This window comes from Trachemys scripta, chromosome 3 (genome assembly GCF_013100865.1).
Source record: "Trachemys scripta elegans isolate TJP31775 chromosome 3, CAS_Tse_1.0, whole genome shotgun sequence".
NCBI classification, from domain to species: Eukaryota; Metazoa; Chordata; order Testudines; family Emydidae; genus Trachemys; species Trachemys scripta.
Window position 1 is genome coordinate 129,196,231 of NC_048300.1, and position 24,386 is coordinate 129,220,616.

At 40.1% G+C, this 24,386-nt stretch overlaps 1 protein-coding gene across 2 annotated transcripts in view; it reads left to right on the forward strand.

Annotated features, from left to right (window-relative positions):
- The window catches only part of ASCC3 (activating signal cointegrator 1 complex subunit 3), a 480,033-nt gene that overhangs the window by 243,829 nt on the left and 211,818 nt on the right, over window positions 1–24,386 (forward strand). For both annotated transcript variants that reach the window (XM_034765979.1, XM_034765980.1), the window contains one exon: window positions 23,791–23,925. In XM_034765979.1, coding sequence (XP_034621870.1) covers window positions 23,791–23,925 — 135 coding nt within the window. The remainder of the gene's footprint in view (window positions 1–23,790; window positions 23,926–24,386) is intronic.

Below are 24,386 nucleotides of genomic sequence, written 5' to 3' on the forward strand. Positions count from 1 at the left end.
CCTGCCAGGCTAGGGGCTTCTGCTCCCAGCAGCTGCAGCCGGGGCAGCCTCAGCTCTGGGCTTCTGCCCCCCACCTTGCGGCTCCTGCCACAGCTCCAGGCACCAAGCTCGAGGCTTCCTCCTCCGGTGGCTCCTGCTAGGGCTCGGGGCTTCCTCCCTTCCCTCCACTCCAGCCGGGGCTCGAGGCAGCCCACGCTCAGGGTTTCTGCCCTTCCTTCCAGGCAAGGCATTCCAGGCTCTGGGCTTCTGCACCCCACTGCTCTAGCTGGGATTTGGGGCAGCCCTGATTTGGGGCTTCTGCCTCCCCAGCCGGGACAGCCTGGGCTCAGAGCTTGTCCCCAAGCCGGGGCTTTCGGCCGTCCAGGCTCGAGGCTGCCTGTGCTTGAGACTTCTTCTCCCAGGGCTTCTTCCGGGGCTCTGGTGACTCGGTCTGGGCTTCCACCTTGGGGTGGCTTCTGGAGCTGGGGCCCTCAATTTGGCCGAGGGGCCTTTCCTTAATCTGTCACTGGCCTGGACTAGCAGTTAGGAGCCCCCCGCAGCAGCATAGAGGAGATCCTAGCCACTTCCACCAACTTCCTGTAACTGCAGGAAACTCGGAGTAAGGATGGAAATCTTGGAACCCCCCCCCCCCCCCCGCAAATCCCCTCTCCCCTTCCTTCCCCCCCACCCCGGATCACATTTTGGTTCGGGACCCCAAGGGTTACAACATCCTGAAATGACCAATTTTAAAACCTCTGGCTGTAAAATTGACCAGAATGGACCGTGATTTTGGTAAGGCCCTGCAGATAGGACTGAGGTGGTGCTGTTAGGTTGGAGGAAAGAGCATGAAGATATGGCACAAATTATATCCACTACTTGAGTCTGGGAATGTGACTCTCATTTTTCACTGAAGTCCATAAACTAAGTTTTATTAGATGCACAACTGCTTATAGATAATTAGTTAACAGTGGTGACCAGGACTTTTTCCCCTTTGTGTCTGGTTGGAAGGCTGAGGCTCTTTCTTTTACATATTGATCATGTTATCTATGTCAAGAGAATATTATACCAGAGCTAAACAGTCTGCATTAGCTTCCTTTTGGTTTTCTCATGGAATTTGTGGTGTTGGTTTTAACCTGTAACATCATAAATTATGTGAGACCTGTCGTTGTGAATATCACCTCTTCATATGCCATAATTTTGCATTTGTAATCAGTGAAGGAATCTGAATTGGAACCACTTTGGTTTGGGAGAAGGCTGATGACAGTATTTTCAGGGAAGGAATTCCCTGAATTTCTTTGGAATTCATTTCCTCTCTGTTTTTCCCACCACCACTTTAGTCTGAAATAGTCCAAATTTGTTGATCTACAGCAGTAGTTCCCAAACTTGTTCCATCGCTTGTGCAGGGAAAGCCCCTGGCGGGCCAGGCCAGTTTACCTGCCGCATCCGCAGGTTCGGCCGATCGCAGCTCCCACTGGCCACGGTTCGCTGCTTCAGGCCAATGGGGGCTGCGGGAAGCGGTGGCCAATATGTCCCTCGGCCCGCGCTGCTCCTAGCAGCTCCCATTGGCCTGGAGCAGCGAACCACGGCCACTGGGAGCCACAATCGGCCGAACCTGCGGACGCGGCAGGTACACAAACCGGCCCTGCCCGCCAGGGGCTTTCCCTGCACAAGCGGCAGAACAAGTTTGGGAACCACTGATCTACAGGGTTCATTACTAGGCACTTTCTTTGTAACAATTCAAAATAAATAGCACAAATAATTATTTTTTTAAAAATCTTGATGGTACCTTCTAGTAATTCATATACCTAACCGGAGTAATTGTGTATTCTTATTTGTTCTTCTTTACTTCATCTCCTCTTTAATGTTTTACCCCTGCTCAGCATGTAATGTCTAAAACAAGATTTTTAGGGCAAGGGCTTTGGCTAATACTTTCGAAAGTGACTACTGTTTTTTCAATGCCTCAATTATATTGGTGTTTAACTTGACACAATTAAATGGGGCCTAATTTTCAGAGGGTGCATGCTCAGCACTGTCTGAAAATCAGACATTTTTAAGTTGTCTCAAGTTGAGCACTCAGAAATTGAGGCACTCAAAATTACTAGCCACTTTTGAAAATCTTGCCCAAGGCTTGTCTTTCCGTTTCTTCTGTCACCCAAGGCTTGATTTTCTGTTTCTTCTGTCAAGGGCTATGGCTTGTTTTATTGCAGTATAATAATAAGTTATTTTAATTGCCTTTGATGCAGTAGGCAGGATTCACTGTCTGGCTTTCACCAGTGAAGCGCAGACTGAGAGTGCCTTGTGGTAGATGGTCTGACTGGAATAGGGCATATGTTGACCACTAACCTTGCTCTAGATAGCGACCATGCACCAGCCAGCCCAGACTGCAAAGAGGCCAGGGAAGGGACAGGGACTGGGCTGTCAGTTAATGTAGTGATTTACAGCCCAACCTAGACAGCCTGCAGATCTGACTGGAGTTGAAAGATGCCCTCCTCTAGTAGAATTACCTTCTACTCACCCTGCTACGGGTGAGTCCTCACTAGGACTCGGGAGTGCAACTGCTTCCATGAGGCCGAGTCAAGCCCAGATGTTTAAATATACATTATAACTGTTAAATATTTTATTTTCTCTTGACAGAGAATCTGAGAATTTAAATTAGCAGAAATTAGGTTAGTTGCTTGGTGCAATAGAACTGTTGCTTTGACTGGCTTTGCTTGCAAAATGTGCAAGAGCATTTCGTCTCTAAAAGAAGTAAAATGTCAGATGAAATCACATGATGTGAGCAAAGAAGAAAAAGGAATTTAAAATTCGTCAAAAAAAGAAAAGCTTTATGTTTATGGAGAGATTATTGTCCAAAGCATGAAACTGTGGTAAATAAAACATACATTTCAGCGATTGTACTTTTATATAAGAACCTAATATCAGAAGTGCTGAAATGCCTTATTTCTATAGTGTATAGTATTTCTATACAGTGTATTCAGACCCTGCTCTGAAGACAGACTTACTAATTTTCTCAGGGGCTTTTCTGTGGTACTCATCACTATAGTATCTGAGTGACTTTGCAGATATTATTGAATTTTCCTTCACAACACCCCTGTGATGTGAGGAGGTGGTATCCCTGTTTCACAGATGAGGAACCGAGGCACAGAGGAATTAAATTCAAAAGTTTCCACCAAGTTTGGGTGCAGTAATTTTGCCACACACATTATTAAAGCTTGTTTTCTCTTTTTGTTTTTGCTTCCCTCCCACCCCCCCCCCCTAAACTCTTCCTGTTGTTTATCAGGTATTAGACCAAAGGCTTTGCTATGCTAGCATCCATCCTCTGTGCCTCTCATACCTCTAGAGCGGGGCGGGCAAACTTTTTGGCCTGAGGGCCGCATTGGGTTTCAGAAATTGTATGGAGGGTCGGTTAGGGGAGGCTGTGCCTGCCCAAACAGCCAGGCGTGGCCCAGCCCCCGCTCTGACCCCCCTCTGCTTCTCGCCACCTGACAGCACCCCCCCCGTACCCTTGCCCCATCCACCCCCCACTCCCATCCATCCCCCTTGCTCCCTGTCCCCTGCCACTCCAGCCAATGCCCCTCTCCTTTCTGTCCCCTGGGACCCCTACCCTATCCACCCACCCCTTCTCCCTGTTCCCTGACTGCCTACAGAACCCCTGCCCCTGACTGCCCCCCATTGCCCCATCCAACCCCCCTCCTCCTTCCTGACTGCCCCCCTGGGATCCCTGCCACCATTCAACTCCCCTGTTCCTTGCCTCTGACCGCCCTGACCCCTATCCACACCCCCGGCCTCCGACCAGCCCCCCCGAACTCCCCTGCCCTCTATCCAACCCCCCTGTTCCCTGCCCCCTTACCGCACTGCCTGGAGCACCGGTGGCTGGCAGCGCTACAGCTGTGCCGCCCAGAGCACCAGGACAGGCAGCCGTGCTGCCCGGCTGGAGCCAGCCACACCACCGCGCAGCACAGAGCACCGGGTCAGGCTGCAGTTCTGCAGCTGTGCTGCCCCAGCAGCTTGCAGCCCCGCTGCCCAGAGCATTGTGCCAGCCTTGCAGTGAGCTGAGGCTGCAGGGGAGGGGGAACAGCAGGGGAGAGGCCGGGGGCTAGCCTCCCAGGCCAGGAGCAGGGGGCCGAGCAGGAAGGTCCCGCGGGCCGGATGTGGCCCGTAGACTGTAGTTTGCCCACCTCTGCCCTAGAGTGTCCTTGGAGGATGTGCTGGGGAAAGCCAAACCTCATTTTCCAAAGAAGAAAGCTCAGGAGGTGAAAGGGGATCCCTTAACACAGGGGTTCTCAAATTGGGGGGTCAGGACCCCCATGGGTCATGAGGCTATTATATGGGGAGTCATGAGCTGTCAGCCTCCACCCCAAACCCTGCTTTGCCTCCAGCATTTATAATGGTGTTAAATATATAAAAATGTGGATTTAATTTATAAGTGGGGGGTCACACTTGGAGGCTTGCTATGTGAAAGGGGTCACCAGTAACAAAGTTTGAGAATCCCTGCCTTAGTAGATTGCGAGGGCAGGCTTTGAAAGAGGAAGTCTGCTATCTGGCCAGGTGGTCCTGAGGATGACAGCCAGAGGGGAAAGAGCCAAAAATAGCTGTATTCAGGTGAGATACCCAGGCCTGTGACTGCTACCCTGGAAATGTCAGGTCCACCACTTCAGGAAACTCCTAAGTCACTTGAATCTTCAGGACAAGGAATGGACATCAGCTCTGACCAAGAAACCTTCTAGCCCTGGGAAGAAAAGGGATCACATTACTTTCTACCCCTGAGAAGGGGCTGGAGGAAGCAAGAGCTCTGCAATACAGCTGTTCAACCCAGGGGTCTCCCAAGTGACAAAGTTCTGCCTGACTTGTTCCTGGACTTGGCACTGCTGCTGCCGAGAGTTCCCCCAAAGTGTAGGAGTCAGAGAATAATCTCAGCTCCCTCGGTAACTGAGCATAGTAAACCAGCTCTTGCAGAGCCCAGACCTGAAGAAGAGCTCCTGAAGAGTATAGCTTAAAAGCTTGTCTCTTTCACCAACAGAAATTGATCTAATGAAAGAAATTACCTCACCCACTTTGTCTCTCTAAGAACCCATTGGCTCTTTCTTCCCAATAAATTATTTGTATTGCTGTAGCACCTAGGAGCCATGATAAAGACTCCAGTGTGCAAAGCACTGTACAGATGCTTAACTGAAAGACAGTGCCCGTTCCAAAGAATTTACAATCTGAGTATAAAATGAGACACAACAGCTGGTTACAAGAAACAGATGGGGGGAACACAAGGTAACAATGAGACAATCAGGGAGAGTGTGATAAGCAACAGTTGCAGCACACCAGTTGCCAAGCCAAATAAGAGCTTTTCACAAAGATGCATTTGCATTATTGAAGTGGGGACAGTGTGATATCTCCCATCTGCACCTCTGAGAGAGGAAAGTGAAGTGTTCTAGATAAGTGGCACTCAACCTTTCCAGAGTATTCTTCTCCTCTCAGGATCTGGTTTGTCTTGTGTACCCCCAAGTTACACCTCACTTAAAAATTACTTGCGTACAACATCAGACATTAAAAAAGTGTCATAGCACACCATTACTGTAAAATTGCTTACTTTCTCATTTTTACCATATAATCACAAAAAAATTAATTAGAATATAAATATTGTATTTACATTTCTGTGTATAGTATATAGAGCAATATAAACAAGTGATTGTGTGTATGAAATTTTACTTTGTACTGACTTCATAAGTGCTTTCTACGTAACCTGTTGTAAAACTAGGCAAATATCTAAATGAGTTGATGTACCCCCTGGAAGACCCCTGTGTACCCCCGGGGATATGCACACCCCTGGTTTAGAACCACTGTTTTAGATTTTTTAAAATATTAGTTATAGCATATAGTTATGAATTGGGACAAGCTTCTATTTGATATGTAAATTGTTTGTTACAGGCAAGTTCAGCCATATCTTCTAACCAACAGCCATTTAAAAATGTTCGGCGCGAGGAGGTGTCAAGGATATAAATCATATAATATCAAGATGCTTGTCATTGACAGCTATCTTATGTCTTGTCAGCAGCATCAATTAGCCTTTGGTGCGTTGTGGCATGATCAAAGAATATACGTGATACAATACCCACTGTTCTCATACTGCTCTAATCAGTACTGGACCGTCATATTCTGGACCTAGTACATTGCAGAAGAGTAGAGCACATCTTATAAAATATTTAAACTATATTACATTTTTATCTCATTTGACTAAAAGCATTTGGGCAATTTTAAATCTTGACCAATGTTATAGATTCAATTTGTACTCCAAGTGTTTCACTTTTTCCTCTTAAGGTTTTGAATTGCTTCCAAAGAGTAATTTACTTTTTGATAGATTTTTGTATTATTTGAAACTAGATACGATTGTTTCAGAATTCATTATGAAATTTACCAAGCTTTGAGTTGGTAACTGGAGCATCAGGGTAAGAGAATTGGGTATCTGTTTACATTTAGGTTCCTGAGAACATGGTAAGATACGTTTTTCTTCTAAGTTTTTGAAAGACAGTGATTCAGCATCACTCTGTTGCGACGTCTGTACAATATGGTTCCTCTCCATAAGGTTTTCTAAGTCTGCATTTATATTAACACTTCTCCAGATAAAAAATTAACTAGATAATTGGCATGTTTTGTGGTGCAACCCAGACCAGTGAGAGATTGTCACCGCTTGTTCTGTCACCCTGTATGCCTTAAAATGCTCTGTGGTGTAGATCCTTGACTGGATTCTCCCAGCCAGCATGCAAGCATGCACTGAGTGTCTGTATGGATAAACAGACCTAATTCAGCAACTTTTACTCCAACATGCTGCTTGTTACACCATGGCCACTTTGGTCTCCACCAGCCTTGGTTACTACTAGCCAAGTGTCCACAACACACCTCCAGTCCTAAATTTCCCCCAAACCATCTGCCCTGAAATGTCCAGCCGTATCCTGGAACATAAGGTCTGTTGCTCTTTTAAAAGGATAAAAACACAGCAGTTTGTTGCTTTAACTGGAGTTAACAATGACTTCAAATAGAGCACTGGGTTGGTTTAGATTAAAGGTAAAACAGGTTTATTAACAAAAAGGGAGAGGATTTTAAATGAGTTCAAGTGTAAGGTGTAAAGTCAGAAATGGTTACAAGCAAAGAAAAGTGAACAGTGCTTTCTAGTGACTCTCACTTAACAAAACTGCAGTCTTGGGTCAAGGTAAGTTTCTTACCACATCTCCTTTCAGCAAGATGGCTGACCTCCTGCAAAGTCCAAAGTGCATAGTTCCTCTGTTAACTTGGGGTTCTTTGCCCCCTCTCTTTTATAGTCCAGTGAACATTTGAAATGTATTCTTTTGAAGGGTTCCTCCAGATAAGTTCATGATGAGTAAAAGGAGCCATGAAGTCTGGAAGATAAGGATTCCTTGTTGTTCCCTCCCCTACTGGTGGTTGCTACTGTGTAAATTCTCTCTCCCTGCTGCAATCTATACAAATTAATAGTCCATTGAATTTGAGCCATGCCTGATTTGAGGTGTCAGCCTCCTTTCTTTGTCTTGAGAAACCCTGTTTATCAACTCCCCCTGAGATGCCTGGTTTAAACTCCTTTTAGTCACAGATTTTAAAGCATGAAATTAGTGAGTATCCATAATTTCGCATGCGGCATTGATACATATAAAATACATTATTGACCAGTGTGTTGCTAGTCTTCAAATGATACCTCGTTTTTTTATATAAAAATTATTGCATTAGTGTGTAGGGTGTGAATACAGAGGTGCTTAGGGTGATAACAGTTCTGGGATGTTTTTGGATATTGGATTTGAGTCCACATTATTTTATTGTATTTTAGAAATGAATTTTTCTGTCTGTTTACTGGGGCAAAGCTAACCTGTGTATTAGGCAGATAGCAAGTCATGACTAATGCTAATTTATTAATACATGCTTTTTCTACTGCTACCTCATCCTTCCTCCATTTGTTTGTTTTTGTTCAGGTGTTGTGTTCTGTAGTTAAATGGATCATAAGTTCTTTGGGGGCAGGGGCAGGCTTTTCATAAGTGTGTTTTGTACAGTGCTTAGCACAATGAAATTCTAATCCTGAAAGTGGCCTTTATGAATTACAGTAAAGCAAATAGTTAATCTTTATGGACACTGTTTTCAAACTCAGGGTTGTACAAATGTAAATTACATCAGGACAATGTAAAAGCTCTCTTTGGATTAGTAACTATGAAAATAAATGAATTCCACTGCTTACTGCATCTCATAAACTTTTTGTTAATACTTCAGTTGCTGATGTAAACAGATTTTTTTATTTATTTTTCATTTAGATTATTAAACTTCTATATGCTGTACATGCAGAATAACTTTACCCCTTTCCTTATCGTGTGTGTGTGTGTGTGTGTGTATATATAATATATATTTACTAGAAATGCCCCACCCAATGGATATGTTGCTACTCTTTGTAAAGGATGTTTTAACTGATGAAGAATTATAAATGAAAGAAAAATTTAAAATATATCAAATATCAATAGAAATAGGATTAAATAAATATCCGTTATGCTAACTATGAAGTGTGTTCAGTGGGTTCCCACGAGGATGGGCACACTTTCAAATCTAAATCCATTTTGTTTAAGCGGGAATGATCAGCAGTGGATTTTTTTTTAAACTATTGAGTCGACATTTGTGGGAGACAGCAGTGAATTATAAGATATGTGATATATAAGAATTAAAAATGGATTATAACATATCTGATAGGGCATTGCGGAATACTTTACTATTATTGATGGCTAATCTTTTCCTTTAAAATATGACTGCTGTTGCATACCTCTGTTCTACTTCAGCAAATCTTGGAGAGAGTTTTTCTTTAATTTACACATTTCTGTAAAGAGAGCTGTTGAGTGGTCAGAAAACTAAAAATCTTAAGTCAGTAAGACCATTTGAAGGAAGATTTCCATCTTTTAATTGGACATGAAGAGTAAGCGTAGCCTGCTTTTTAACTTGCGAAGATTTTATGCTCTGAAGACCAAGAAAATTGTATAGAATATATACCATTATCTCTAGCTTGTATGCTTGCTTGGCAATTCATCAATTTTCTAGATTTCTTTTAAAAATAGGAGCTTAATTCAAATTTAGTTTACAAGACATATTCCTTGAGGTATTTTAAATGTTAATAAAATGGTTGGAAAATGCATTTGGATTTTGGCATTTTCTTGTTGCTTAGGTAAGTTATAGAGCCTACTTCACTTCCCACCAACCTCCATATTCTTCTGTGTTTAAAGGGTTAAGACTTGACATTGAGTTTGATAAGTAAAAGACTGAAAGTCAAATAGAAAATGAGGATTAAGAAATAAATTCAAAAGGAGAAAGCTTCAGCACGTATCACAGATGGAATGAGACTGTGATTTGTTTCTGTTCCTTTAATGAATTTTTCAGTTCTAATCAGACCTTCATAAGTTACTACATTTTAGTAAGAATAAGAGAGGAAAGTGGGAGCCGCATTTTCCTTCAACTTTCCCACCAACTTCCCTTATCCTTCATTAAAACCTTCTTTGTTATAGCCCCACCCACATTTCCCAGTTTTTCACTTTGAAAACATGATCAACTTGTGGGGTAGGGAAGTGGGAATGTATACTGCACTTGCAGCCCCACCCCACATTTTTCAGCTTGGCTAGTTATGCCCAATAATAGAAGGCTGAAAATAAAGTTTCTTATTGGATAAAGTATGTGAATATATATAGTATAGGATTTTAGCATTTTGTGGAATCATCTTGTTCTTTTTGTTTCTGTCATTACATCAACCAGTATATAGTTTGAGATATTTATATTACGCGTATAATTTGTAGTTTAATGACTGAAATATAGTAACCAGTCCTGCAAACTTGCTCATGTGAGTAGTCCCACGCTTCGTAGTAATGATGTTCACTGTGTTATTTCTCACATACTGTGAATAATACACTTTTCAGTACTTTGGTAAAGTACTGCTACTTGTTATAGGGAAACTACAGCATGTACAATATAAGGTTTTTGAGGTTTAAGCATATATAATTGCCAAGTTTAAACAATCTTCAGTAAAAGTGGTTTGTGGGTTTTTTTCACATACTCAGTATAAAATTCTGCAGTATTAACCTAGGGACATTAGCTTGGTGCTTACTTTGTCATAGAAAAGAGCTACATGGACTCTCAGCACTAGACACCAGAGCTAGCTTTGTACTGCAGAGTACAGATCTAATTACCCAGCTTGTAGCTGTGGAACCACTTCTCTATTCTAAATTACTTTCCCTAACTTATTTGCATAATTTAATGTGCAGAGGTTAGCCACTGAAATATAACATTCTCTGACATAGCTAGGACTATGTTCTATTTCCACAAAATAGTTGATAAATGCTTACCCTGTTTGTTGAAGAAATACACATATTTAGTGAGGTCTTTGTATAGTGACCATTAATCAAAGCTGATTTTTACAATCACATTTGGTAATATACAAGGATTAAAAGTAATCAGTTGTCAGCTCTAGCGTTAATCATAGTACTGTGAGCCTGTAGTTAGCTAATAAAGCTGTCCTATTTTTATTGCTCAAATTTGATGCCCATTCTACAGAAAAATAATGTGGAGATCTTATGTTCACTTTCAGCAATTGCACCAGCATCTTAAATTGCTTAAGAGTCTGGTCGTAGAATAGGCCATCATAAAATTCAAATGTGAATTATTTGATGAGCATGGATGGGAGGCGAATTTCATACAGAAAAGGTGATGCTTAGCAGCTAAATACATAAGTACTGTAGAAAGATTTCCGAACAAAGGGTAATTGTGCACATACTTGCTTTTCTTTTAATTATAGTTTGACCCAGTAAGGTCTCTTGAGTGAACGATTGCTATAATATGATATCTCATATAATGTTGCTTCCAACAGAAACTGTACAGCAGCTATACAAAAATAGTTTCAAATGTGTTTCCAAGAAAATGAATCTAGTATGTTTGCCTCATTCAATGCACAAGATGGACAGTGCTCACATAATGAGCAGCTATTGAATCTTTTGTTTTGGCCTTGTTCAATGTTTGGCCCCATACATTATTTACTCCACACTATTCAAACCTTGATCTGAAGACAGAATTACTAATTTCCTCATGGGCTTTTCTACGATGCTCATCACGAGAGTACCTCAGTGCTTCACAAATATACATTAATTTATTTTCACAACATCCTGTGAAATGATGGAGCATTACTGGCAGCATTTTATAGATGGGAACCTGAAACACAGATTCATTAGGGTCAAAAGTTTCCACTAATTTTGGATACCCTAGTTGGAGAATCCCTAACATTATATAGCCGCTCAAAGTACAGCTCCCATTGACTTCAGTTGCAGCTTTGAATACTCAGCACTTCTGCAAATCAGACACCAGAGTCTCAAGTCAAGTGAGGAATTCACAATTAGTGACTACTTGTGAAAAGTTTGGTTTAATTTACTTGCCCAGCATCACGTGGGAATCCAGTTCTCCAGGGCCACATTTAACTGTCTTAAGTTTCTCTCTCTGCAGTCCCCTGCCTTGTTCCTCAACAAATGAGGCAGAAGTCCTACAGAAAACGCTTAACTTCATAACCCTGATTCATCAGGTCTTCCATTCCAGGCTCTGGAGAGTAGTGGGCTCTAGCTGTCAGACCCCAACCTTGACCCCTACTGCCCCATCCCCTCAAACCTGTTTCTGTCCAAGTCCTGCCTCTTTTCCAACCTTGGCTCCTCATCCCAGTCTCCTTGCCCCATAAATCCTACTATCTCCCCTCTAGTCCCTCCATCCTAGCCTATCCCCACTTCCATTCGTAGTCCCAGTCCTGCGTATATCTGGTTTCTTGTCCCCAGCCTCCTTATTCTCCCCCACTCCCAGCTCTTTGTTCCATCTCAGGAGGTATGTCTTCCACTTCTTGTCCCAGTTTCTTTGTCCTGCCAACTTGGCTTCTCATCAGATGTCCCCCCTTCCCTCCTACCACCTTCTTGTCATCCCTTGGCTGCCACTCTTCTTCATCAGACAGTCTCGGTCATGCACTCCAGCTCCCAATCAGAGTTTCCCTTTCCCCACCCTATCAGCCTCAAGTTCCAGTCTCCCCCCACAAGTTCCTTTTCCCAATCTTACTCCACGCCGCTTCCCCTCCACCTCACCCAGTCCAGTTTTTCTCCCCTCTGTATTCAAATCAAGCAGCCTCTTCTTCCATGCTGCCTAGGCCCAGTGAATGGGGGAAGGTGGGGTATAATCCAAGAGTCCAGGAAAGACAGGATTGCTTCAGTCATAACATCTTAGAGCTGCAGTGGCAGGGAAGAACCTGCTAAGCTCCAAATTGTATCATGCCCAGTACAGATTGAATCTTCTGGTGTTTTAGCTGTGAAGCTCTAGCACAGTGGTTTTCAATCTGTGTTCTGTGGACCCCTGGGGATCCGCAGACTATGTCTAAGATTTCCAGAGGGATCTGCACCTCCATTTGAAATTGGTTAGAGGTGCACAAATGAAGAAAGTAGAAAACCACTGCTCTAGCAAGTCTCTACTGAGAATGTGTACCACAATTTTTCCAGTTTTATTACTTGGCCAAATCTGGATGGATTTTCATGGCGATGGCAAAGGGCACATCGCTGATGCAAAGCCCACACCCTGCCAAATTTCAGTTCCCTGCTCCAAAGAATGGTAGCACTAGAACTTCACAGAGAAAATGCCACCAGAAATGTTTTTTAATATAGGCAAAGCAACTTATTTTTCCCTAGCTTTGTTTTTGGAAATGGCTAAACAGTTTTGGCTGGAGTTCTGAAAAAAATTAAGCCTGTGGCAGACTCCCAGCATGGAAAATTTCAGCCCAAGTGGTTAAAGTTTGGTGAGGTTATAAGCGACTGAAAACAGGATCAAATAATCGAAGTGTCGGGTACCCTTAAAAATATACAGTATTATCAATCTCACTTGTAATAAGGGTTAAACTCCAAAAGCGTAAATTAGATTAATTTTACTAACCATAGCTATATATATATATGTCTTTTAGTGTAAAGATAAAAATACTTTGCAACTTTAATAATCTGAACTGGTATATGCAAAAAGTTAAAAAAAATGATTCAAGGCCATGAGAATATTGTAAGCTACTATAAGAGTGAGGAATACATGGATCCTGGCTTCTGCATCTTCCCAATATAAGCATGGGGTGTAACTTTGTAATATTTCCTTGTTAGTAGTCAGTATTTTCCTTCCAATTTACATACGGTTAAACTATTTATCATTTGAGTTAAAATGAAAACATATGCAAGAAATGTTCAGAGTCATTTTGGATCGCAGGCTGGTTAGAATTTGTATGAGATGTGGAACAGGAATTAATATCACGGAAAAATGAATAACAAAAGCCAATGTCACAATATGTAAGGTTTTTGGTTTTTGTTGTTGTTGTTGTTGTTTTTTTTAATGGGATTGTTTTGCCGAATTTTGCATTTCCATAATAACTCATCTGAGATTCTGGATAACATACACATGAGCCCATGTAGCATAGGTATTAAAGTACTGTATTGTTCATAAAGAGAGTCAGAAATAACTAGAGCAGTACAGGAAATAAGACCACTAAAGAAGTTAAATTGAAATTTCCTAGTAAGACATAAACTTTGATAGGGCTGCCAAAGGTCCTTGCAAAAGAGTCTAATTGGTGAAATAAAGTTATATAGTCTGATGTGTTGGGCAGGGAATTGATGCCCAATGAAATATGGATTGCACAATGACTGTAGTTAATATCCAAAAGGATATTCTGATAAAGCAGCAGGATTATTGTTATAAAATTGAAAACCATAAAGAAATTGTTTAAAGTGCTTGTTAAGAGAAGTGGAGCTTCCTTCCTTGCATTGGGGCTATGCATGCTGTGCATGGCAGAATGGTGCCAGGAAAAGAGTTTGGCAGACAAGGGTAATTCTTCCCCTCTCTTCATGGGAATAATGACGTCTGGGCCAGTCTCATGGGTGCCCTGATGCCAGAAGTGCTGGAGACTGAATGTCATTGGCAGGAATTGGAAAAGTTTAAACCTGATGGGAATCCCGGATTGGCTTTTGTATTAGTGCACAGGAAATTAAGGTAGGAATCAGTGGGAGAGGATTAGAGTCTAGATTTGATCATAATTCTTTTGAAGTCAATGGAGTCATGCTGGTTTAAAATTGGAATCATGCAGTGGGGATTCAGCTCATTGGTTTAAAAGGTCTTTGAGTCAGAACATTTTTAATCTGTCACTTCTAATTTCATATACTCTATTAAATTTATTTATTTGATTTTTAAAGTTCATCTTACCTTGGTACCCAACAAACTGTGTAACAGTAAATGGTTCTAGTGTCCATAACAAAAATGATGGGTTTACTTTCATGTACTCTGTGAATTGAGGTATGTATATTTAAGTGCCTGTTAAGTGCCATCTGCATTTATGGTTCTATATAAACAACAACAGTAAATAGGAATCCTCACTTAACAGCCTGTTTTCCTCTACCCTCTTGCCTTTATCAGTATAATTGAGGTGGGGTCCATGTTTAGGCAAGAGGTTCTCCGCTCTTCATCCCCTAGTCTCAAAGCTACCCGGGATAAACCAGGTCAAGATACGTTCAGTGTTTTGGACTGATGGTCCCAGTTTTCACACAAAGGGGTAAGCCAATTGTAATGTTGTGGATATAAGAGAATTTTCTCCTTGTGGCATATGACTGCTGTGTTTTTTCCAGCTTCCTCTCATACCTTAGGCAGAAATTGCAGTAATAGACAACTGTTTGCACCTTAGGTCATGGTGCAGTGGTTTTTTTTTTATTATTATTTATTATTTGATTGCTGTCAGCTGCCATGTTTTATTACAAATGCTCTTGCACATGTTGGGGGTGCTGCGGAGTGGTAACACTACTCTACAGCCAAAATTCTTCTGAAATAAATGTAGTCAAACTTTACTAATTCTGGGTCACTGAAAACGAAAATGATGCTTAAAATTGTTGATTGGCTCTAGTTTTCAAGATATGCTATTGGGTCAGTATATACGACCCTTGACTTGGGAATGGCGGAGGATAAGTGAGTTATAAAGGGAAGGGATCTCAATTTAAACCAGAAATGACTAAAATATATCTTTGACTGGATCTATGAATAAATCTATGACTGGGTTTGGACAGTACTTGCTTTTTAGGCAAAACAATGAATGATGCAATCTGAAACTGGTATTGCGTCATACATGATATGAATTGCATCATGTTATTCCTAGAAGTCATGGATGATGCAATCATAACGAAGCTTATATCACTCTGCTGAACAAATTGCCCTATATCAGCTCTAGAAATCATAAGGGTCGTGCTCTCTTATTTGTCAGTGTTTGATTTTGCAAAGGGACACATTTCTGTTTAGCCAAAGTGAGCACAGATGCCTCGTACTTGTGTGAACAGTGCAGATAACTTCTGCTATGTTTGTGGTGAAGTGACTTTTGCATCACAAAAGCGCAGTATAACCCCTATGGTTAAGAAAGCCTATCACCTTTATTTTGGCTGCAAAATTGGAGATCAGGACAAGAGGTAGGCCCCACACATATGCTGCAACAATTGTGCAACAAATTTTTGACAGTGGTTGAACAGGAAAAGGAAATCTATGCCTTTTGCAGTGCCAATGATTTGGAGAGAGCCAACAGATCATACCAGCAATTGTTACTTCTGCATGGTGCCTCCAGTTGGGAAAGGTGTGTCAAAGAAGAAAAAGTGGACTGTGCTTTATCCAAACATTCCATCAGCTATACGCCCAGTACCCCCCGGAGAAGGACTGCCGGTTCCAGAATCATTCTCACTTGAGTCAGACGAGGAAGAGGATGAAACTTCTGGTCCTGAACCATCAATGTCACAGGACCCACATTTTCTCCCATCCTCCTCCTCTGAATCACACCTCCTAACACAAGGTGAACTGAATGACCTTGTCAGGGATATGGAACTACCCAAGAGTAAGGCAGAGCTGTTGGGCTCCAGACTACAGCAGTGGAATCTCTTGGCAGGTGATGTTAGGGTTTCCATGTTCCGTGACCGTCAGAAGGATCTTGTCCCATTCTTCATGGAAGGTGATCTTGTAGCCTGCAACAACATTGATGGTGTTATGGCAGCCCTCAACATCATTCACGATCCAAATGAGTGGAGACTGTTCATTGATTCATCGAAGATGAGTCTTAAAGCTGTTTTACTGCATAATGGCGATGTTTTGCCATCAATTCCAGTTGGTCATGCAGTCCATATGAAGGAAACCTATGACAACATGAAACAACTTTTGAGGTGCATAAACTATGACCAACATCAGTGGCAGCTTTGTGGCGATTTGAAGGTTGTTGCTCTCTTGCTTGGTCTGCAGACTGGATACACAAAGTACTGCTGTTTTCTCTGCAAATGGGATAGTCGTGCAAGAGATTCCCACTACATCAAGAAAGATTGGCCACTCCGACAGTCATTGGAGCCTGGGAGGAAAAGTGTTCAGCATCCACCACTTGTTGAATCAAGGAAGATTTTGTTACCACCCTTACACATCAAGCTAGGTCTGATGAAGAACTTCGTCAAGGCCATTGACAAAACACAAGCAGCTTTCAAGTACCTCCGTGGAAAATTTCCAAGGTTAAATGAAGCTAAGATAAAGGAAGGTGTCTTTGTTGGTCTTCAGATTCGTGAACTTCTTCGAGATGATGCATTTGACCGTGCACTGCGTTGCAAGGAAAAGACGGCATGGAAAGCCTTCCAGTTAGTGGCAATAAATTTTCTCGGAAACAACAAGGCAGACAACTACAGGTTGTTGGTGGAAAACCTCCTCAAGGCATACAAAAGCCTTGGTTGCATCATGTCACTAAAGATACATTTTTTGCACACTCCTCTCGATTTTTTTCCACCGAACTGTGGAGCAGTGAGCAACGAGCATGGTGAGCGATTTCACCAGGACATTGCAACAATGGAGAAACGCTATCAGGGCAAATGGAGCCCATCAATACTTGCAGACTATTGCTGGACAGTGACGAGAGCTGCTCCATTTAATGAATACAAGAGACAAGCCAAGAAGCGCTGAGTAGACACTGAATAGGACTAAACTATATACGTAATAGTTTTTTGCCTCTTGTTTCATAATAAATTTTATTTATATAACCCTTTTGCTGATTTTTAAAGTGTTACATAAACAGGACAGGTGAAATATTATCATGTAAAGCAACCATAAACACATGAAAAGACCTAGGTTTACAATTTATGATTAAAACTCTACACAATATACATAGACATAAAATGTAAAAACTTAACTATCTTAGAAACAGCCAATTTTAATTGTCATATTTGAATTCAGCACATCAAAATACATAATAAATAGCACATTTTATCTCTGAAGCAGATGACTTCTCAAAAATTGTAGACCAGTGTAATTTGACACTTGCTAATTTACAATTTTCAATCAATTAGCCTGTATGATCAGTTTTTGTCTACTCTTACTTTACCATCTATAGTCTTACACTACACCCACCACTTAAGTTTGAGGGTGGATGGGACTTTCACTTTAGTACAATTAGAGTAGATGAAGCTAAAACACATATTGAGTTCATGTGGCTTTCATTCCTATTTTAACTCATTTCAGCTTCAGGTTAATTTTTATGCTTAGATTTGCTCATAAAACTAAGCCTGCTAGTAACTAGGCAATCTACTCTGACCTACTCAATAACTGTACTTTCACTTGAGGCTAGAGAGTATAATTTGTCAAAATATTTTCTTTAGTTTAAACAGATATGCTACAGGAAAGATCATACCAGTCTTCAAAGTCTTACCTATATATATATAGGTGGGAATTGGTCCTGCTTTGAGCAGGGCGTTGGACTAGATGACCTCTTGAGGTCCCTTCCAACTCTGATATTCTATGATTCTATGATATATATAAAATAAAAATAGGTAAGACTTTGATAGAAATAGATATAATAATGTGTGTTTGTGTCCTATTTTTAAATAATCAAATACCAAAAGAACTTGTAAACAACAAAGGGCATGGTGTACCAGGTCCCCTAGTTCTGCGTCATCTCTCACTTATTTGTTTGACTTATGGCTACATCCAACTTGATTTCCTGCTGCTGCTTTGATGTGTGAAGGTTACCACAGTATTATACCCAAATCATATTTGGGAAAGTGTGTTTTGTGTAGTTTGTTCGAAGATCCCTCTCTCTTCTTATTTTATTAAAACTAGCACAAATGGCAGGTCCTGGTTAATTACGGCGTCTATTGGATTTAAATATATACTTGCTTACAGACTTGGGCTTGTTTTTGATATTCTTATCCAGGTGATGTCCCTTTCAAACTTTAAAGATTTCTTTCTTGAGCTTTCTCTTTCTCCTTTTCCTCAACAAAATAATTTTTGTTCTAAACCTGCCTTCGTGTCACAAACCTTGTAGCAATTTTAGGGAGGAGGGGAAAACAAAGTCACAAAACAATTCGCTGGTTATTGGATTATGAGTTTACTAAAGATGGGAAGAACAAACCACGAGTTATCAATATCATGCCAAAGTATTCAGGAATATTTATTTTAATACACGTCAACTAAATAAATTCTAATGCTATATAAGTGTCATGTGGAAAACAACCTCTTTTGGTTTCGAGCTTGAAATAGGCCATTCCAAAATTGCTGCAAGAATGAACATTAAAACTGAGTCTGAAACAGATAAATTATATGTAAAACTAGTGAACAGACCCATTTGGTGGTTAAATCATAAAACAGAAATATAGCTAAAGCATCTGTGACACTTTTTAAGCAACCAACATGAAAATGTCAAATACTGTTATATTTTCTTTTAATTTTAAAGCTCCTCTCCCCCCCCCGCCCCAATTACTTGGCTTGAAGCTACAGTTCCTGTCCTGAAATAAGGCCTTATACCTACTTCACTTGCACTACTTCTCAGCTTTCAATGCTATCTTACCGAGATTATTTGCAGGTATTTTTGTCAGATCAGATTGGGTTGTTTCATTGTGTATATTCAGATGTTCATATTGCTTCTTTTAAATAAGGAAAATCAAGTACATTTTTAGATGTTCAAAACGTTGCAGTGTCTTAAAGTGAAGCCTGTCAACACACAAGCCTATGATATGAGATCTTGGTGTTTGTGGTGGGAGTGGTGAGGGACTGTACGAAATGGATCCTTTCATAAAAGGAAATTGTTGTCCAGCTATGCTGGAAGGACAGAAGACACTGGATATGGTTTAATTAGGTCACAACTTTATTCTTAAATGCCTGAGACTACCCAGCAGATAAAAGTGTACAGTGAAGGTAATTCATAATCATTTCAATATGTACCTGGGGGGCTTCCATGAGTCTTCCCTATCAACCATCCTGGTCCCCAGCCAACCCGCTGCTGGGACCTCACCATCCCCTGCCCTCAAATGTGTGTGAGGGGGAGCTTTTGGCCCCTGCCTTATCAGTCATAAGAACCCTTTTTCTCCTCAGTGGAGCCTGACAAAACCTGCTGTTTCGCCACTTCAGTGGGTAGGAGAATGGATGCTGCTCTGCCTAGTCCAGGTAAAAGAGGGCTTTTCCTGCCCTGGCATAAACCTATCTAGTCCTCTCTCTCTTCCAGTCACCTGGAAGTGGGGATGGGTCAGCATCCTCATGCTGACCTGCTCTGCAGCTGCATTAGAAAATCACTCCCTGGCTCTCCAGTCTTTAAAAGGGCGCACACCTTTTCCAACAAACCAGACAAGGGCCCTCACCGTTTAATGTGCTGCGAGATCATTTTAAGTTCTAACGTAGGTTTATCCAGGCTGTTCTAGAAAATAAATCACAAAATGATTAATTGACAAGTCATACTGAAATGATTAATGAAGATTTAGGGTCATGATCTGCTCGCTCTTACAACTCTGCATGTCTCCGATTTTGGAGAAATTTAAACAAGATTATGCCATTATGTGGCATGTAAACAACAGAAAATTGGTATGTGGCCATCAATGGCATTTATCACATCCAAGAATGTTTGTAGTTAAATGAAAGGGTATAATTTCAAAAGCCATAATGCTATAAAGGATTATTATATAATCATAAAATAAACAACTAAAATAGTTAATTAAAATAAATGTATAATTGTCATCATGAAGCATGCATGACCAACCAAAATAACCACCATGTTATGCATGCCATCCCATCCCCTTATCGATCCTATGGTCTGACTTCACTTATCCATTTTTAAATTGTAAACTCTTTGAGACAGGGACTGTGTATTTCAACACATATAGCGTTGAATAAATCTTTAATAATAATACTCCTTCAAGAGACATTAATAATGTTTTGAGGTTTGGTCTTAAAGAATTAGGATGAAAGTTGTTCTCAAAGAATCAAGATAAACTTAATCTCCTTATTTTCCAGGGCAATTGAAACATTCTTCTTCCAAGTAAAGGAGGTAATACAGTGGTTAAAAGAAAGCAATATCATTAGCTTCAAGGGAGAATGGTCTAAAAGTACATAGGTAAAATACTGTTTTTCTAGTACTGTATTTGACCTACTGGATATAACACAAAATAAACTTCAAACTGTAAGAAGGAATTGTATACTGTGTTGAGTAGTATGAAGATATTTTTGCTTTGGATGTTATCCTCTAGCTATCAGCTCACTAGTATTTTGAGAGGAGAGATGTGATTTTTAGTTATTTAGCTATTTGAGGGAGGTGTTTGGATTTTTTGCAGAACAATCTGTTTGAGACTGAAAAGGAGTTAGTCGCTTCCCCATATAACTTTTTTCAACATGTTTGGATCACATCAATTGAATATTTTTACAAACCTGTTCATTTTGTACATTTGGAGCCCATGAGTTTGCCATATAGATTAGATGGGTACATTATTGAGTATTCCCCATACTATTAGGTACCATCTTGAAAAGCAGGGAGTTGGGGATCATCATAAATAATCATGTCACATGAGCTTTCTGTGCAATGCTGTGGTTAAAAAGGGTTTATGCAATCCTTGAATATATAAAAAGTGGACTATCTAGAAGAAGTAGGGACTTGATCTTGCCTCTTTATGCGGCAATGGTAAGAGAACTACTAAAATACTGAATCCAGGTCTGGTGTCCACAGCTCAAGAAGGACATGGAAATATTAGGGTTCAGAGAGAGGCTACAAAATTGATTCAGGGGCTGGAAAACAAGCCTTACAACATGAGGTGGCTTAAGGAGCTCAAGTTATTCAGCTTATTGAACAGAAGATTGAGAGTTGACTTGATCACTATGTATAGGTCCTTACACAGGCAGAAAATAACTGACAGTGGAGAGGTTTCAAACTTGCTGACAAAGGTATAACTAGATCCAGTGGCTGGAAGTTGAACTTAGACAAATACAACTTTGAAATAAGACGTAGTTTTACAGCTGTGAGAGTAACTAAACACTGGAACAGCATATGGATGGTGGACTCACCATCATTTGGAGTCTATAAAATGAGATTAAATCATTAAAACATATACTTAAATCTAGGCTCTGGGCAAACATCTGCAGCCTGTGTGTGCGCGCGCCCTGGATGAGGAGGTTCAGCTGGATGGTCAGGGTGGTCCCGTCTGGCCTTGTAATCTGTGAAACTATTAATTCTCCTGTTCATTCCCTACCTTCATGGGGATAATATATAACCGTTGAGGAGGAGGATTTCAAAGGTATAAACTCAGTATAGAGTTTAATAGTCTGATATACAGGAGGTCAGACTAGATGAACGAATGGTCACTTCTCGCCTTAAACTCTGTGAAACTATGAAACATACGTCTTTCTAGTTGTTGCAAGTTTGGAATTTGCATACTGATAAGTAAGATTACTCTTACTTGCTCCAACTGTCTTGTAGCATTATATATTCTCTCACTAATTTTGCTTCATTTTAAAATGCCCCCCTTCTACCTAATGTATCTTTTGTATATATTACCTGAGTTGTTTTTGTAAAGCTATATATGTTGATGTCTTCAGCCTTTTAGCATTGTTATCCACTCATCTAATATTCAAGGTTAAGAATGTACAGTTTTGTATTATCTTACTCCTACTGTAGCCATAACAAAAAAAAAATTCTTGGATTAGCAACTCTTATGGATTCTACAAGATCTGGATATTGAGAGAGTTCCTGATTGATGGTTTTAAGTAACTTTTTCTCTTGTTTTATAACAAAGCATATAAATGTTTATTTTTCACCACTCCATTTCCACCCCAAATACAGTAACAGCAAACCCAGTAACATGAACCTTAACTTGTGATATCATAATTTTTTAATGCGCTCAGTAAACTGCTTTTTTTTCATTGTCACCTTTCACAAAACAGTTGGTTCCATCTGCAGCCATTAATTAGCAAATATTTGGATCCAAAATTCAAATCAGCATCTTTGAATAATCTCATTTTAGATATCAGCCTTTCTTTGCTATTGAGTGTTCTGTTGAGGCCTTGATGAAATGCCAATCTGTATATGTTGTTACAAAGTAATTGAAAATTATTTTCTAGTTAAATTCTCAATATGCCTGGATGAAGCATTGTATCTATGAACTTCTGCTCCTATATTTTTCTTGTGACACCATCAAAGGTGTGCCTTTCTCATTTGAATTTTTTGACCAAAAGTTAGGAAATTACCATTTTTTCAGATTTTTCATAAATCCATCTGGTTTTCGAGTTTACAAATGAATGCAAAAATACATAAGAGCTACATTCATGGGGGAAAAATTGAGATTTTAATCAAAATCTAGGATTGCACAGCAGTTTTCTTGATCTGTCACCATTTAAATATGCATTACAACAGGTAATCTTTCATTACATGAACACACAACATACATATGGTACTACAAAATCCTACATGCCTATATTTAAAGTTATAGAAGATAGTTCAGTTCTTTTGTAATAATGTTGTATATGTTCTTCCCTGCCTATTGAGGTCACTTTACTTAGCGCATGATGATGAAATGTGTACACCCATTATGTTTCCATATCCCTCTTAATTTAGAATTTCCTGATAGCATGCTGAAAATTTCAAATTTGCTATTATGTGTATGTAGATGTTTGTGTATCTGTCTCTTGAAATTATAGTAAAGAAATTGCCATTAATTTACCAGTTTATTTAGTAATTTAATACAAAATATGCAGACAATGCATTTCACCAATCTAGGGTCTGAAAGATATTCTAAATTGTGATGGCACTGCAGCAACAGCTTCCAAAGAACTGTTCTGGCAGCAGTTGACCCTGGAGTATAGGCAGCATTTTGGCTATCCAATTTACTCACAAGAGCTCTTCCTATGTTGAGGGGTGTTTGAAGCCTCTCTTGTCACTTGGGATTCCTCTACTACTCGAAAGCTATGCTCAGGTAGCGAGTTAAGGCTACATGTAAGGCTACATGTAAGGTTGTTTTGTGCAATGCAAAGCAGCCTTTAGTAGACATCAGGATTTGCTCCAGAAATTAGAAAAATCATCTTTTTTTTTTGGCTACATATAACTGTTGAGGAGGAGGTTTCCAAATGTATAAAGAACTGTTAAGCACCCAATTTACATTGGAAGTCAATGGAAGTTGGGCATCTAACCCTCTCATCTCCCTCTTAAACTTTCAGAGAAACCCTTCCTCTCTGTTTTTTAGGTATGCTGCTTAAAATAGGTAAACATTTCATTTGGTTGCTGTTTGAAATTGTTTTGATATTTTTGCAGGCTAATAAAGAAGGATTAGTATAAATTTAAATGGTTTTGCAGACGTATATGGGGTGAAGCATTTCTAATCTTTTTGTGTTACTCTGTAAAATAGAGATGCAGTTATTTCAGCAGAAATAACTCCATTACCACGTGGAGAGTTTCATTATTTTATTAAGCATTTTGTTATTTATCAACAACTTTCTTTTTATCTTAAGGTGATGGTGTTTGTTCATGCTAGAAATTCCACTGTACGAACTGCCATGGCTCTTCGAGAGAAAGCAAAAAACAATGGTCATATTTGCTACTTTTTGCCAACCCAAGGACCTGATTATGGGCAAGCTGAAAAACAAGTAAGTGATGCATTAATTTGCGGCTGATAATCTTTAAAGCACTGATTGTCTGGGACTCAGCAACCTGAGAGACTGTTTCTCTAACCCAACTGTTCAGATAGACTTGGATTTTTCTAGCTAGATTTAGTTTCAGGACTTTTCAGTATCAAGGGATATTGCTCCATTTGCAGTTCACCAGAGCACAAATATGTTTGCCATCAGAGTGAAATGTAAGGTGTAATAATTTATCTTAGCATGCTATTTTGGTATTTCCTGGCATAATGGCTTGCAGAGTTAGCTGTGACTTCAGTACTCTCCATTTTGGGTAGTGTTGTATTTGCATACTTTTTACATTTTGTTTGGATGCCAGGTCTATTGAAGGTCTGTGTGTTCATATACTGTATATGTGGAATATATTTTATCATAATAGTATGTGATTTTAATATAAGAATGTACATAATTATACAATTTTCATTTTCAAG